We start from the raw sequence: 16894 nt of genomic DNA on the forward strand, positions 1-16894 counted from the left end.
GCTCTCCTCTTAGTAGTGCCACTTTTATTGCACACAGGGGCAGGCGGGGTTTTCGGCACGGTTTAGTGGGTATCTCGTTCCCATAGTGTCGTAACCGACGCAGTTCGAGTTCCCTCGAAGGGGAACGTCTCGGGTTACGTATGTAACCCTGGTTCCCCGAGAAGGGGAACGAGAGACTGCGTCGGTCCGCCGCACCTCTCTCCCCGCCTGAAGCGCCTGCTTCATAGTTTAAGCTAATGATGAGTGTGTACAGGTGTGCTTTATACTCCTCCGGTTATTCCGTCACACCTTACCGTTCTAGCAACAGGCCAATAGGATTGGAGTGATTTCATTCACGTTCAGACCTGCTTCGCCTAGAGGCGTTCCCATAGTGTCGTAACCGACGCAGTCTCTCGTTCCCCTTCTCGGGGAACCAGGGTTACATACGTAACCCGAGACGATCTGCCCTATCAACAAGCACTCGGCAGAAGTCCATGTTGTGAGCAGTGAGCGCAGGACTCCGGCAAGATGAAAGGAAGAGGACTGTGTTTTACATCGATGATGCTTGGTGCACAGACGCAGTCAAGATGGACTCTTTCATGTTTTCATCTGGCTGCTGCTGTTTACCCCCAGATGCAAATTCAAAAATGCACTGTGTTCTATGGCCTATGTATATAAGTAGCCTAACTGTATTGTTTGTTTGTTTTTATTTTACCATATTTTAATATAAGTCTACACTTAATTGTATGTTGTATATGTAGCATGAAGGAACTGCAATTTAGCTCTATAGAGCTGTATAATGACAAATAAACAACCTTGTAACTTTGTAACCTTGTTTTAGTGTTTTTCTTCAGCTGAATGTACAGCTGTGATACCTGTTGTATGCAGCAGAGGCTTTTATTTTTTAAGGCGTCTAAGGTGTTACGGTGAGAGCAGTCAAACCATGATGATTTTCTACCATGTAATCTAAGAGAGTGTCATCAGATATGGAATTACTGTATGGTTCGACAACTTAACCGTTAAGTTGAAAAACAAGCTTGCCAACATGCACAAAACAGCCATCACAGAGCCTGTATGACCAGGCAGTTATGAAACAGGCTAGGAAAATTAAATCACTCTCAACATCCCCTCTTCCCTGAATAGGAATCCCTGCCATCAGGAAGAAGACTGTGTACCAAAATGCAATCCAATCGCCTAAAATTGCTAATATTTGCCAGCCTCTGTGTTCTCTGACATGTCCAGAAAAAAAGTCATAATATTACGAGAATAACCACATTATTCAAGCATTATATTTTTTTAAAGTCTACCTGCCCTGCAATGTCTCCAGATTTGGTATAGGCTACACACCTTCAGACCATCTGCAGACACAGAAAGTTTGGGACTGTAGGCCTACTGGATGAGGTGGAAAAACTAAACTTGAAAACACTTTTGATCAGACAGAAATCTCACCACAAACGTTCAGTTCAACATCTCAGATAAAATGCAGCTCACAGTCCCAAACAGAGCAAGTCTCAGATTTTAGATGTTTATTTTGCAAATCTCTTTCAGTTAGTTATAGCCTACTGCGACTCACAGTGTCGCAACAGTTGGGTGGAATTACTCGCCCGTTTTTATCAGTTATACCTTCCTTTGTTTTCCACTGCATGGGGAAATAGTTGTGTAACGTGAGAGCGTGTGAAAATTGTCAATTGCGTGTGTCCCTTGCACAATGCCTGAGAGTTGGCAGCTCTGGTGTTACATTAGGTCTACTTAAAGGTTAAGTTATAGCTAAAGCTTTATTTGCTATTCTGCCTGTTAGCTTTTCACCTTCGCCTGTCAGATATGGTGCTTCTTAACAATCTTTTTGGCCAGAAATCTGGCCTCCCTTTTATTTTATTTTTCTCTGTATGTCTGGCTTCTTTTTTGGGCCTCTGACAGGGTGCAGTGTCCCCATTAAAGCGACTGGCTTTACATTTGGAGGCCGAATGTTTCCACAAACAGCAGGGGGGACTACAGTACTTTTATTAGGCTAGTGAATGGACTATAAGATTCCATGTGCCGTTAAATTAACTGGACAATAACGTTAACACTGCTCATAGTTCAACTGTGCATAGGGCCTACTCTTGCCAAATAAACATATAGCCTAAGTTTCTCACACGGAGGGCAACAGACGACAGAAGTGAGTTTAACTGACACAGTCATACATCGACATAGACGGTCAGCATGCAGACTTATTTTTGGCACTTGTAAATGGAACCTTAGCCTATATTTCACATCAGTCATGTTTTTTGTTTTTTGAACAGCTTTGTTCCCAGTGTTTAGGTGAAGTCGGAGTAGGCTATATTTTTCTCCGAGTTCATAAGTAGGAACCCCGCCTTCAAGTGGCGTTACATGACACTTTTTACATTTGGAGGTTGGAAATTTCTGAGTTACCCGGAACGCAGCATTACCTGCAGCCTGGGAGTTCTATCTCAAAACGTTTTGCAACGGTTTGTCGTCGCTGAACTCGCCCCTGCTTAGGCTGCAGTACAGCTTTTTATTTTGAAATAGCCTATTAACGGTAGATTGAAAATGGAACAAAGATGATTCACGGAGCAGTTATTCATTTATTTTGTGCGTTTGGAGTCTTTCAGAGAGGTGAGACAGAGAGTTTGTCATATTTTATATCGGCCTATGTTATTTTATTGTCTTTATTTTTGCATTGGTTCATGGCAAAATTCTGCTTGAAGTGGAGAACACCACGTGCCAGCTCCCATTTTCACAAGTTGGCGTGTGTATGGGTGTGTAGCATTACATTATGGATATCTACAGTGAATAAAATATAGGCTACTAAGCCATATTAGTGATGTTCACAACAAACATTTATTTAACCAGGTGGACAACATTTCAGTTATTACAGTAAAAATATTAAAATGATTGTCACGTTAATGTAGCCTAAGGTTAGGCTAGACCTCACACAGTAGGCTACTCCTATAATCCTCCTCCTTCAAAACCTCTACAGAACAGAAGGAAGCCTATAAACAAATAATATTTATTGAATAGGATACATGAATAGGCCTATTAACTTAACGGAGTCTGAGCGTAATGCGAAGTCGTGGTCAAGCCAGCCGCTGGAAGACGCCTAATGTAGAGTTATGGTAGGCTACTGACAGGCTTTGAGCGATGAGAAGGTCCTGTACATGTATGGGTTTTCTGTGATGTTCTAAGTGTTTAGATGGAAACAAACAAGTAGGCCTAAATTATAATAATAATAATTATTGTTATTATTATTCAATGTACAGCCTAGACCATAGATAAGATGCTTACCTATGATGTGGGAGAGCAGGGTTCAATTCCCACTGAAAGCCATCCACCAATGTGTCCCTTGGCAAGACCCTTAACCGTTAGTTGCTCCAGAGGCTTGTGATCTCTGACATAGCCTAAATAGCAATTGTAAGTCACTTTGGATAAAAGGTCAGGTAAATGTGCTCCTTTTTTTTCTATTAGAATGGACCTTATGTGCAGTTGTACTCTAATCATATTACCCATCATATTAATCATATTACCCATAAAAGAAAAGCCCATAAAATACATACCAGTAATAGCCTAGAGAATTGATCTAGGGGAGAGTGGGGTAAGTTGTCTTGTGTGTAAGTTGTCACACTGCTCATAACTCCAACACTAGAAGCTCTATGTCAAAAATCAAAGAGCCATTTTGTGTGACTTCTTTTTCTATGTTCAACTTGCTGTTCACATGTGGTCAAGGTCACTCTAATCTGAGGTGAGCACAATTTTATTATTTTTTTGCTTCAAAAGTAAAACATTTGCACTTTACATTTTATGTATTCCAACCTTATTAGGTATGAATGTTCAAAATGATAACTTTGCACAAAGTAGAGGAGACAATAACGTGTTTTTGATAATTCAGCTGAAGTGCTATGTTAAGCTAACCTTGAGATTTAGCCAACATTAGCACACGTCAGTTTGGGGCAAGTTGTCTCAATGACTTTGGAGCAGGTCGCCACGTGATTAGTTGCCCCTGTACAAATAAACACATAGAACCTTCTCAAAAAACTATGTGAAATTGTGTAATTACCTCTGACACAAGTATTAAATGATACTGTAAACAGAATATTATGCACTGTAGTTTACAGCAGCAGCCATACGCCTGGACAAGACTGAATTCATGACAGAGTATATATGGTCTTATACCGTAGGCATGTAGTATGTTAGTAGATACAAACACACACACACACACTACATGATCCAGTTATTAATATAGTTAGGCAACAAGGGTAATAGACAAATAAGCTTGTAATTGATTTGTAATTGGAAGGAGGAATGTGTTTTTGAAAGAAAGAAGAAAATTATCAACAGAAGACAGAGAATGGCAGTACACCACCTGACATAATGTTAAAGGCAGTCAGGCAGGTGAAGTCAAAGAACAAATCAATCAGAAGTACAGCTAAGAATTTTGACGTAAGCCGCTGACATCTCTTTTGGCCTCATCTATGTGGAGCCATTTTCATGCAGTATTCCAAAGAAGACGTGGTTTAAGTTTGTGAAATGCAACAAATGGGCCTGCTATGGTTGCACCTCAGGCCAGGCAGGTATGTGTGCCAGAACTGTGACTCTAAACACATGTCTGACTAGTCAGATACATATGTACGTCATACAAAAATGCACATTGTTGCATTAGTGTGTTTAAACACCACATCTGTTTAGTTAAGAAGTTACACATTTAATAAAGTTATCTGAAGCATTATATTCAATTAGCATAGATCTATTTGCACTCCAGAGAACGTTTGATTTTGAAGTTCAAAGAAAGATGTCCCACTTAGTGTGTGCTCTGCCAATGTTTTTGTTTTGAATTAAATTATTGATTTTCCAAATTCTCTAGGCTTGTTTGCTGATTGATTTTACTTTTAGTTCTGGTTACAATTTGAAATTGAAATCAATATTCACAAATAAGTGTTCTAACTATTTGATAATCCAGTGTGACAACTTACCCAATACAGTGTGACAACTTACCTGCTGATGGGGCAAATTGTCACAAGTGCACACTCTCTATTCAGCAGTCTACAGCTCTATAATGAGATAAGATATGAAGATGTAATGAATACAACACTTCTGCCCAAGACTTCATTCTTTCATTTGGTATGACATTTGTACCATTGTGATGTACAGTGCTCAGTAAATATTAGATGGTGTGAAAAGTGTGACAACATACCCCGTTCTCCCCTATAATAAGAACACTGTAAAGATAATTAGGCTACAAATTTACTCCATGTATGCCAACAAGCCTCCCTGGCTTTGTCGGCCGCCACGATATTAGATTTAGCCGTTAACTTGTCTTTACATTCATAATTTCCTGGCACTACCAATGTGCATTCCTCTGGAGAAATACGGAGCATGCGCCGTTGCAAAAAAACTCTGCCTGCACGGCCGTGCACCAACTCCAATTAAGTTAACACTGGGTTAACACCATAGACTGTATATAAAAAGTCGGTTAACACCGACTCAACCAACCAACATCTTATTCGCCTTCGTAGTAGGCTACCGTTTAACTCCAGTGTAGGCATTCAGACTTTGTCAACCCTGATTTTGCCAGATAACCCCGATTTAACTCTGAGTAGGTTGAACTCACTTGGCCACAGGCCACTGGTCAGAAACTACTCCAAGATTTCTGGCTAAGGGATTAGCATAAGTTTCCAGTTCACCCAGGTTGCATGATTTGAGTTCAATGAGCTGAAGAACCAAGTAGCAGTAACATCCGATTTTGTAAAATTTTATTGTAGGAAGTTTTGTGGCATACAGTCATTTCTTTTTGCAAGGCATTTGTGTAGGAGCCATTTATGTTTATTGTTGGCATGATATTTTATTTTGTTTGAATATATTTATATTAGCATTTTGGACACTGGGTGGCAGTGATTAGATGCACATGGTTGTATATAGAGGGCACAGGTGACAGGAAGTGGTAGGCACAGGTAGGGGGAGCACAAACAGTTCTCACCAGACCACAGAGCCATACTACAGAGCAGAATACACGCAAACAACTGGAAACAAGATAAGAAATCAACCGGTATGTTTGTACTATTTACCACTGCAATAAACCACAAACCTCAACTGCAATAATCTCTCTGGAAAATCTTGTGTGTCTGCGTAAAAACTTCACTCCTACCTGTGCATGATGGCAAAGAGATTGGAAATAAAGCTAAAGGTAAAGCAAGGAAAGATTGCCATTACAAATTTGTGAAGAGTTGTTGTAATTGTTTGAAAGCCACTTTATCTATATGATTTTGGATAAATAATAAAAATTTTGATTATAAACAAATAGAATTAAATTTTCTTATAATTATTCAAGATCTAAATTTTATTTTTATTTTTTTTCAGGAGAGCTTCGACCACAGCAGGTCCAAAATTAGGCTTAAAATTTCCGTCAATAGTCTGGAAGGGACCTCATCCAGGGGACAAGTTGATGACATTATATGGTTAACCATATCATTGAGAGCAGTAAGATATAGTGATTTGAGGAACTGAAGGATAAATGACCACATGATCTATGGGTCAAAGGCTCTGGGACAGATTGGTTTTGGGGCCAGCAGCTAACAGTCTGGGATCTAATTTTTTCAATTTTATCAGTAAGAAATCTTTTAAACTGCTTGCAGAGGTCAGATGATGCAAGCAAGTTGTTGTTAGGAGGGGCACCAACAATCCGGTCTAGTGTTAAACAATACTTTTGGGTTTTGGGCATTCTGAGTGATCAAGGTGGGAACGTAAGCTGCTCGTACATCATTAACTGCAGCATTGTATTTCTTCATTAAGGTCTTCATGTACTCATACCAAACATGAAGTTTGCAGGCCTTCTGCTTCCTAATGAGTTCTTCTGTCAGCGGCACACATTTGGTAACATTTTACTGCACCAACTGAAGAAATCACACTTTAAAATCACCTCAATGAGAAATAAATTACAGCATTACATTTCTCTGAACTTTGACTTTTCATTAAACCAATGTGAGAAGTGCTGGTGTTCTGACAATTAATGCTGCCTTGTCAAAAAATGCTACCTTATTAAATCGATAGTGTTGGCCTCTATCCCTACCCTTACCCCTAACCTAGGTGCATGCACAGAACAGCAAGGTAGAACACTCAAGAGAAAGATGGTTTTGGTGATTAATTGTGAAGATACTTTGGCACTGGTTAATTGCTAGAGACATACATATATTATATCATATATCCTATTCCGCAAAGATAAAACTTTTCTTTGAGATGGACTTCTGTATTCTCGCCTTTTACATACCAACCACAGTGTGATGTCTTCTCCTGCAGGTCTAACAGCTCTGATAGAAACACAGGAGACAGTGATGGCAGCTGTGGGAGGAGAGGCTCGTCTCAACTGTCTGCTGATGCAACCTAGAGATGTTCTTGAGGTCACATGGCAGAAACCTTTAACTGAGGGGGAGAAGACTGTTGCCACCTACAACAAACACTTTGGTCAGAAAGTGAATCCTGACTTTAGAGATAAAGTGGAGTTTGAAGCGGCTGGACTGCAGAACAGCTCCATAGTTATCAGGAAGGTGACGGAGCAGGATGAAGGATGCTATCACTGTTTGTTTAACTCCTACCCTGAAGGTGCTCACACAGGTACAACCTGCCTCAAACTCTATGGTAAGAACGTTTATGTAATATACATAAAAAATTTATTTCCATGACTCTTGTAATGTCAAGAAATGTTTCCCCTGGTAGTGTTAACCTGTTTCACATCCAGCATGACATAAAACAGGTTTACTTGTCCACTCTTGCCATGAATTTTTGTTTTTGAGAAAACACAATTCCAAGTTCCCTCCAACAGTGCTTTTACAGATATATAAAAAATAAAGAACAAATCACACACCTAAGTGGAACAAAATCTAGAATCTAAGACAAAAATAGTCCCACAGCTGATATATAGGAATATGATGTAAAATAAAATATAATATTGTGGACACATGAGTGATAGTAAAGTGTATAAACTGTAATGTGAATAACAGGTTGTGAAGTAATGTAGTAAATGTATTTATATGATGAGAACAGGTTGTATTCAGATAAATATCTATACTGTGATGATAAACGGCTTACAAATAGGTAGTACAATAGATGAGCCTGGTGGTGTGGGACAGAATGCTGGAAGCAGGCAGAACAGTTTGTGGCTGGGTTGATTGGGGTCTCTGGTCCTGCTGGCCATATTCCTGCACCGCTGGGTGTCCTCCATGGACGGAGCTTCATTCTGGTGATGTACAGAGCAGTTCTATCTCACACAGGCTCCGCCCTCTACTGGACTCTATGGGTACTACCTCCTCCAATCACACGCACACACCTCATTTTATCATGCACGTAGCCGACCAATAGGACGTCGCTACCGATACGTGCGTGACGTATAAATAGCAGTGTCCCTACTGCCTCAGCATCCTTTTATCTTCAGCAAAGGGCGAACTGCTCACTGAATTCACATGTTCACATTTTCATGCAGAATGGCGACGCTGCTGCATGCTGACAAGCTGGGTGGACAGCATGCTGAGACGAGGCTACTCTCTTCAGTTCTGCTGCATACCACCAGTTTTCCTGGACATAATGGAAGCCAGTCTATCCTCTCAAGAGGAAGTGGACTTCCTGGCCGCCGAGATCCAGCAACTTCTGCTGAAGCAGGATGTCTTAGGGCATCTCTGCGCATGACATGCACAGAGGTCTTGCACCATGTACTTTTTGGTACCCAAAAAGACAAGAGGCTTCTGAGCCATTCTGGATCTCGGCCACCTGAATCAGCATAATGGACAAGAGAGCGTTTCCACATGCTGATGATCAAGAACATGCTGGAGCCAGTGCAGCCCGGCAACTGGTTCACCGCCATCGACCTGAAAGACGCCTATTTCATGTCGAGGTGACACAGTAACAGGGAATTCTACGCTTCTCCTCTCAGGGGGTAGCCTACAAATACATTAGGCTCCCTGTCAACTACTCGCTAGCCCCCCACACACTCAGCAGACGCATCGCACTGCAATCGTTGCGCGAGAAGGGCATGAGGGTTCCTTTCTACTCACGACCTCATGGTCATGGAGAGATGGTAGCCTTGAGTGATCGCCACACAGCCCAGTTGATTTTACACCTCAACAGCCTGGGTTTGCGATCAGTTGGGAAGAGAGTTCCCCCCCAGCCGCTGCAGCGAGCGGAGTATCTGGGGATTGTGCTCAACTGCAACACTACAAGAGCGTATCTGTGCGCGTCGCTTGGTGGTCCACAGGCTGCAGCAGGGGACAGCTGCGCCAGCGCTGTCAGTGATGCTGCTGTTGGGCCTCAGGGCAGTAGTCCATCAGGTGGTCCCTCTGGGCTTGCTGCACATGCGACGGCTACAATGTTTGTTTGCCAGCCTGCATCCGGACCTCAAGAGGTAAAGGTGATGCATGGTGACCCCCCTCTCCCCTTTCAACTCTAGTGCAGGAGGACCTGCGATTCTGGGGGTCTCTCACTGTCTGGCAGTGTGGGAGCTGCTCGGCAGGGTGTCTTCATCCGTGTCAGTCTTCATAGATGAGTCTCTCACTGGATGGGGAGGGACCTACCAGGGGAGTGCAGTGAGTGTTGTGGCTCCCAGAGGAGAGCCGAGGGGGCCACACATCCACAATCCACTTCAAGTTGTGTTTCTAGTGTGGTGGTGCATTTCTTCCAGCGCGTACATCAACAGACAGGGCGAAGTCCAACTCCACGGCTCTTTTGGCGCTGGCAGGGAACCTATAGACGTGGGCATCAGAACACCTGCTGTCTCTGAAAGCGCTTCACGTCCCAGGCTTGGAACGGTGGTGGCTGACCTCATGTCGAGGGCTGGCCCCCAACCGAGCGGGTGGAGACTGCACAACAATGTGGTTCAGCAGATTTGAGCTCTCTTCGGGAGAGCGGAGGTGGATCTGTTTGCCAACACCCACTGCCCGCTGTGGTTCTCATTTCAGCCACAGGACAGCCCACCCTTGGGGATGGACACGTTACACACGCACCATTGCCAGAGGGGCTACTGTTTGCGTTCCACCCCATCTCATCCCTCCAGTTAGTTGAGGCGGGAACGGTCGTTAGTCATTCTGGTAGAAGTGATGCAGCCTACAGTGACAGAGCCCTGGCCTGTATCTATGGTATGGGGGGCTCTGTCACCAGGGTGAGGCTTCATATGCACAATGCTGGTGTTGGACCAGCCTCTCCAGGTTTTTCTCCTAAAATTGTGGAGAGGCAGACTCAGGTTGGTCTAGCCGCTGAGGTCGCAGCTATTACTCCTGTCACAGGGGGTTTGGTGACTAGTGAATAGTCTTCAGCCACTCCCTCGTGATGCACTTTCTGCAGGGTGTGAGAAGACAGCGACCTGTGTCGTGTCTCTTGGCGCCTCAGTAGGACTTGCTGCTTGTGTTGGTGGCTCTAATATCTGCACCTTATGAGCCCCTGGAGCAGTCCTCATTGAAAATGCTATCTCTTGAACTGCCCTGTGCCTTGCTCTCACCTCTGCTAAGAAGGTGAGTGAGCTATGTGCCTGTCGGTTCACCCCAGCTGCATGCTGGTTCTTGGTGTCCACAGTGCAGCCAGATTGAGACAACACACCTCCTTTGTTCTTAATATCATAAGGAGCATGTTCAGGTCCAGGACAATAAATCTGGATGCTTTCTACCCCCCTACCCCACTTAGGGTGCAGGGAGGTGAGAGTGCATCTGTTGTGTCCATGTGTACTAGGCTAACGTCCTATGTAGAGCACACAACCCCATTCGATGCACCGATCAGCTGTTTGTCTGTTTCAGTGATAGTGCAGTCAGTAAAACCCTGTCCAAGAAGAGCCTGGCCAGCTGGCTTTGTGAGTGAATCTCCCAAGCCTGTACATGGGAGGGAACAGACCCACCCTTAGCGGTGCGTGCACATTCCACTCAGAAGTGTGGAAGTGTCTATGACCCTTTTTCAGCGGGGTGTGTGTCGAAGAGATCTGCACAATGGCATCTTGTCCCTTACTGTGTCTGTTTGTGCATTTCTATCTCTTGGATGTGTCGGACTCCTTCTCGGGATCCAGCTCACAAGTGCGACCTAGGATCTGAAAAGTGAGGATCTGGTGACTACTGGGTGTAGAGGGGGAACATACACTGGCAGTGCCTGATGTTCCAGTGAGAAGTCAGGGCAGAGCAGGTGTTAATGGTCAGGCCAAGCCCCTATCGGTCCAGCAACCTTCTCAGGGGTGTCCCTCCATTCTGTCATTTGGTGATGTGGTGGTCGGGGCTTTGGCTGGCTTGTGGCCGACCGGGTTGGTGTGGTGGACTTTGGCTTGATGCAGCTAGGGCGGACAGTCATCGGGCTCCAACCACTGTACCCATAGAGTCCAGTAGAGGGCGGAGCCTGTGTGAGATAGAACGAAGGTTACAATATGGTAACCCTAGTTCTATAAGCACAGGCGAAGCCCTCTACCGATGAGCCCTGCCACTCTGAGGCCATCTGCTGAAGAGGCGGTCAGATGCTGAGGCAGTAGGGACACTGCTATTTATAAGTCACACACGTATCGGTAGCGACGTCCTATTGGTCGGCTAAGTGCACGATAAAATTTCAGTGGGCAAGTGCATGCGTGTGATTGGAGGAGGTAGTACCCATAGAGTCCAGTAGAGGGCTCTGTCTGTGCTTATAGAACTAGGGTTACCATATCGTAACCTTCGTTTTCACCACCCTCTGTAGAGCCTTGCAGTTGAGGGAGCTCCAACTGCCAGTCTGGATACTCTGAATGGTGCACCTGTTGAAGACTATCTAGGAGTCCATGTTGAGCCTCCTCAGCCTATGGAGGAAAGATGAGCTGTTGTGTCAATGTCTTTGTGATGGTGTCGGTGGTGTGAGGTCCTCACTAATGTGAACTGCGAAGAACCTGAAGCTGCTGACTCTCTCCACCGTAGTCCCATTGATGGTGATGGGATTGTGTCTGTTTCTCTGTCACTTCCTGTAGTCCACAATCAGTTCCAGCGCCTGTCATAAGAGTCAGTGTGGAGGATGTGGTGGTTCCTATCAACACATCCTGGAGTCTGACTGTCAGGAAGTTCAGGATCCAGTCACACAGGGCGGTGTTGAGTCCCAGGTCTCTGAGCTTGCTGATGAGCTTGGAGGGCACAATAGTATTATTCATTGATCTATTTGGCCTCTATGTTAATTGTAGTTGGTCCAGTGAGTCGGGGGGAGAAGAGGTGATGAAGGTTTTGACTAACTGCTCAAAGCACTTCATGATGGTGGAGGAGAGTGCTACAGGGTGTAGCTCTTCATTAAGAAGGCTTTAGACTTTTTGGGTACAATGGTGGTCTTTTTGTGTGGACTAGTACATGTGATATTTTAAATATTTGAAATTTATTTTCTCTGCAGAGCTTCATGAACCTGTTCTACATGTTGGAGAATCAAACTCTGCTGAAGAGGCACTTGTGTCCTGCTCGGCCACAGGTCGACCTGCTCCCACAGTAACATTAAGTGTCCTGCCACACAACGGCCACTTTGCTAACCACAGCTCTGTGGGAGTCACCAACACAAATGGTACAGTCACTGTCACCACTACAGCTGTGCTGTCTCGTCTCCATCATAACAGAACACAGGTTGGATGTGCAGTGCAAGTGCGCTCTGCTCCTCAGATAGAGGTGTTGGTGATGATTCCTGAGGTCAAACAGTCGTCTGCTGCTGGTGAGAAACACTTCCAAAGCTACACACTTAGGCTGATGATACATGGGGCAACTTTTTGAGCAATGTTGATGGGCAATCTTGCCAGAGACAAGTCCGACTATGTTTTAAATGGATAGCAGCGGTGCGGGGCAGGTGGCAGAGTGGTGGGAGAAGGGGATTACCATAGTAATCTTTACCCATTACCACTGATGACAAAGTTGCCCTGCACGATTGCTATAAAAGTTGCTCTGTGTATCATCAGCTTTACAGATTGGTCAATACTTTATGAATCTGATGTTTTGGTTTCTGTTTCCAGGTTCTGATGAATCTGATGACTGTAGTCGCAGTATGTAAATGGTCAGGTATTTCCATTTGATCTGTTATTGAGTGTATTATATCAACAATTTCCCCTCTTTTTATCAAAGGTTGGACTTCAATAATTTTATTGTCAGTGGTAGGGACTGGTGGTTGTGTTGCTGCAGTCATCCTTTTCTGGCAACATCAGAGCAGGTACTTCTTTCAGTCAAATAAATCAAATAGTTAAAATATCTGTGTCTCAGTTTATGAGAGCTGATCAGTGATTGTCCAATATAACTGTTGTTAAATCCTTCAGTCTGACACACGGGGACATTGAGGAGAATGAATGCATCAAACTACAAACGGAGACACTCAGGAGTAATACTCTCGTTATACTGTAATTCTTCACTTTCATAATACTTGTATCTATTTTAGCTATGAGAGCTGATAAATGTTTGTTCAGAATTGACTTTTCTTAAATCCCTCAGTTTGTCACACAGAGACTCTGGATATCAAGACACAATCAATAGAAGGCCCTAACGAGTAAGATAATTTATTAATTTTCACTTGTACATATCTGTTTATTGCTTTCTAGTACAATTATTTAAGCTGTCCTCACTCGGTCTGTTTCAGTGTTCACTTTCCAACCTACCGTCTTGCATCTGTATATCTCTAACTCATGTGTTGTTTATTCATGAAACCTGTTGTGATGCACTTTACTCCTCATTGATCATTGTGTATTCATGGTCAGCATGTTCAACCTTGTAACTGTTTTTAAGATTGATTTGGAAACCGAATAATGCTTTCTTCTTATCTGAAGAACCAGGGAACAGAAATCTAACGAACGACAACCTAAAGGCATCATCTTCAACCCAAAGAAGACTTTGTTTTGACTAATGTAATTGACTCAGAATAACCCACAAGAGCCAGTACTGAGCCAGACCTGAACGGAAACTGCATGGGAGGCAAATAATCCTGCTTTGTAAATGACATAAAAGATTACACTGCAAACCCTGTACAACATTCATCTATTTCTTTAACAACTTGGTGAGAGAAAACATGTTTCCCAGTAGTGTAAATAAACGAGTAAATTAAAAGTGTAAATATGACAAAAGTTGTGGGAGAAACATGTGAAGTGACTCTAAATGAAAACTTGGGTTGACTTCAGTGGTCATGTATTAGTTAATCACATTATCTATTAATTTTATTTATTTTAATGTACGCTACCTTCTACTCTTGTCTGTTCCCATGTTAATTTTGCACTGTTCTGTACTATGCCACTTTGTGTTTAAATTTGTCAATGCTTGCTGCCTTGTAGTCGACTACTGTTCTGAAATAATACTGGTATTTGTTTATTATAGTAGCATTTGTATAGAATGAATACTTTAACCTGAGGGAACCTATGTAGGTAATGGTGAATATTCTACTATGTATATGCTCTAAACAGTAATATTTCTTTCTGTTTAGAAATAAAAATATTTCTGCAGAACATACACACAAACACAAGTTCACAAATCTAGCCTAAAGTCTGTTTTAGTGCCCTGGAGAATGAACACTGGGGTCCTGTCAACAACAAAGTCAGCCAGTATGTCCTTTTTCCTTCATTTCACACTGTGTTCAACTCTGCATGCTGTTGCCTGTCTCCCCGCCTGGGCTTCAATAAACAATGCTCTGTAAGACTTCCTGAGATCTTCTGCAATAAGAATTGACCTGCTCCCAACAGAACTATGATGAGTAAACTTACAAAGGCTGTAAACGTCAAAGGTATCCAGCTAAAAATGTTATATTAGGAGGTGATTTTAATATGGTGCTGATGGCTTGATATTACCTTCCCCAAATATCAGGGACACCATTACAATCCTGTAGTTCCTGATCTTTGTAGTGTGTTTAAATTGAAACACACATGGTGCACTGAAAATCCTGGTACCTGAATTATCCCATGGTTTAAACCTGATGGTTCAAACAAATCCAGATCAGACTTTTGGTTAGTGTCCAAACATTTCTGTTGCACCTCTAACAGATCACTGTAAAAATTTTCTTAAACCTAAACACATAAGGAAAGATGCTCAAGGAACAAGTAGGCGATGCTGGAAATTTAACTCAAACCTCTTAAAGAGTGAATCCTTTTCTCAAGATATTGTAGCAACAATAAATGTTTTTTTTTAATAACTTATAGAGATAAATGGCAATATTTAACATACATACACTACCAGTCAAATGTTTAGACACACCCTCCCATTCAATGTTTTATCTTTATTTATATATTTTCTACATTGGCGATTTGTGGAATTATGTAGTAAAAACAAAAAGCGTTAAAATACCAGACTATGTTTTACATTTTAGTTTCTTCAAAGTATCCACCATTTACTTTGATGATAGCTTTGCACATTCTTGCTCTCTCAATCAACTTCATGAGTTTGGGGTGAGTTGGACCGCAGAGCGAAGGCAAAGGAAAAAAGTCAAAAAGTGCTCAGCACCTCTGGGAATTCCTGACTGTTGGAAAACCATTCCAGGTGACTACCTCACAAAGCTGATTGAGAGCATGCCAAGATTGTGCAAAGATGTCATGAAACAAAAGGTGGCTACTTTGAAGAATCCTTGCTAGATAATATTGACTACTAAAGCCAAAAAGGCATATTTAAGAACAAGGGCGAAGTGGATAGAGGAAGGTGAAAGGAGTTATATTTGGAGCATATTTCTGTAGACTGGAACATATGAAGCAAGAGCGGAATGTAAAGGCTCTGATCAGCGATATTTAAGAATGTACAGACCCTAATAATATTTCTAAGGACATCTTCCAATTCTACAGTAAACTGTCCTCTTCCTCTTATTCATGCATAGCTGTTAATACTTTCTTTGAGGATATTGAAAAACTCATCCCTACAGTGGATGAAAGTTTCAAAAGTGTGTATATGATGCAGACATAAGTGTGGATGAACTGGAAAAGAAAACATCTTGCACACAGAACAGAGCAAATAGGAACTGCTTAATTGATTAAGTGATCTCTAAAATGGACATGTGCCACAATAAGGTAGTTATTTTACAACAAAATAAGGATAACTAGCTTTCTATAACATTTAACTGATATATAATATATTGCATAATATATATAATGTCTATAATTTTCTGCATACTATTCTGTCCTTGTAATTTTGAACTTTATTGTTCAATATTTGTCTGCACTTTAAATGTTATTGCTTATTGGATATCTACCCTGACAGATTTACTGTATTGTAACTGTGGTGTAGTGTCTATGTGAGTTAGCAGTATTGTTTTAATCCCTATCCAACCTGTGTTATGTTCATGGATGTTCTCCATAATTTCTAATGATCATCTCTTTTAGTAGTTGTTGTTTAGTTGTTTATTCTCTGACCTCCTCCGTGTATTTTTTTTTCTTCTTCAAATAATTAAAATAGGAGTCTTTAATGATATAAGTCAGGGGTATTCAATTAGATTTCAAAGAGGTCTAGTTAGAGAAAATTTCCTGAAGCAAAGGTCCGGAACATCAAAACGACGAACTTGCGTTATCATTCAGTACTATAACCTATAGTTGTATCAACACATGTTTTTAGTCAACAACGGACTGTCAAATCAAATAATATTTCAGTCAGTTTTCACATCAAACTGGAGGGATAATAAATAATAACTATTCAAATAATAAATTCTAAATTTAAGTAAACTAAAGTGCCTAATTTTTAGAAAAAATGTAATAAAAAGTGTAGCTTGAAGTGATGAAGTGTAGTCTTAACCAATTTTATAATAAACACTCAACACATCATAACAAATGAACAGCTGTAATGCCTCCTCTTCTCTTTCATTTCCTCTTACAGAGCTACCACTTTCCTACTTTCTGTTGTTCAGTGAGAAACGTGAGCTCCAGCTAGTATATTGGAGATCTATGAGATATTCTGGTTTTGAACTGCCCGTGGGAGGAATGTACATGTAAGAATCTGTACATTCTTGATTAAAAGCCATGTGAAATCTC

The 16894-nt window shown here is 42.0% G+C and overlaps 1 protein-coding gene across 5 annotated transcripts; it reads left to right on the top strand.

Moving 5' to 3' along the window:
- Positions 1–2487: 2487 nt before the first annotated feature.
- Positions 2488–14596, top strand: LOC123974045 (OX-2 membrane glycoprotein-like). 5 transcript variants are annotated; one of them, XM_046054471.1, is made up of 8 exons: positions 2488–2595; positions 7267–7605; positions 12325–12633; positions 12929–12958; positions 13038–13122; positions 13226–13287; positions 13398–13452; positions 13730–14596. In XM_046054471.1, exons 1-8 carry the CDS (start codon positions 2541–2543, stop codon positions 13800–13802), a joined length of 1008 nt encoding a protein of 335 aa, XP_045910427.1. In that variant the 5' UTR covers positions 2488–2540; the 3' UTR covers positions 13803–14596. The 5 variants fall into 5 exon arrangements, with proteins under 5 accessions (XP_045910427.1, XP_045910447.1, XP_045910438.1 ...); XM_046054491.1 differs by lacking the exon at positions 2488–2595 and adding an exon at positions 6337–6450; XM_046054465.1 differs by lacking the exon at positions 2488–2595 and adding an exon at positions 6763–6843.
- The last annotated feature ends 2298 nt before the right edge of the window (positions 14597–16894 follow it).

This window comes from Micropterus dolomieu, linkage group LG01 (genome assembly GCF_021292245.1).
Source record: "Micropterus dolomieu isolate WLL.071019.BEF.003 ecotype Adirondacks linkage group LG01, ASM2129224v1, whole genome shotgun sequence".
In the NCBI taxonomy this organism is placed as follows: Eukaryota; Metazoa; Chordata; class Actinopteri; order Centrarchiformes; family Centrarchidae; genus Micropterus; species Micropterus dolomieu.

Excerpts from the sequence above, each read along its gene's own strand:
- LOC123974045 (XM_046054465.1), top strand. The coding sequence starts at position 6,786 with ATGAAGTTTGCAGGCCTTCTGCTTCCTAATGAGTTCTTCTGTCAGCGG. Across the intron at positions 12,959-13,037 it reads ATCTGATGACTGTAGTCGCA|GTTGGACTTCAATAATTTTA; the intron begins GTATGTAAATGG and ends TTTTTATCAAAG. Across the intron at positions 13,453-13,729 it reads TCAATAGAAGGCCCTAACGA|AACCAGGGAACAGAAATCTA; the intron begins GTAAGATAATTT and ends TCTTATCTGAAG.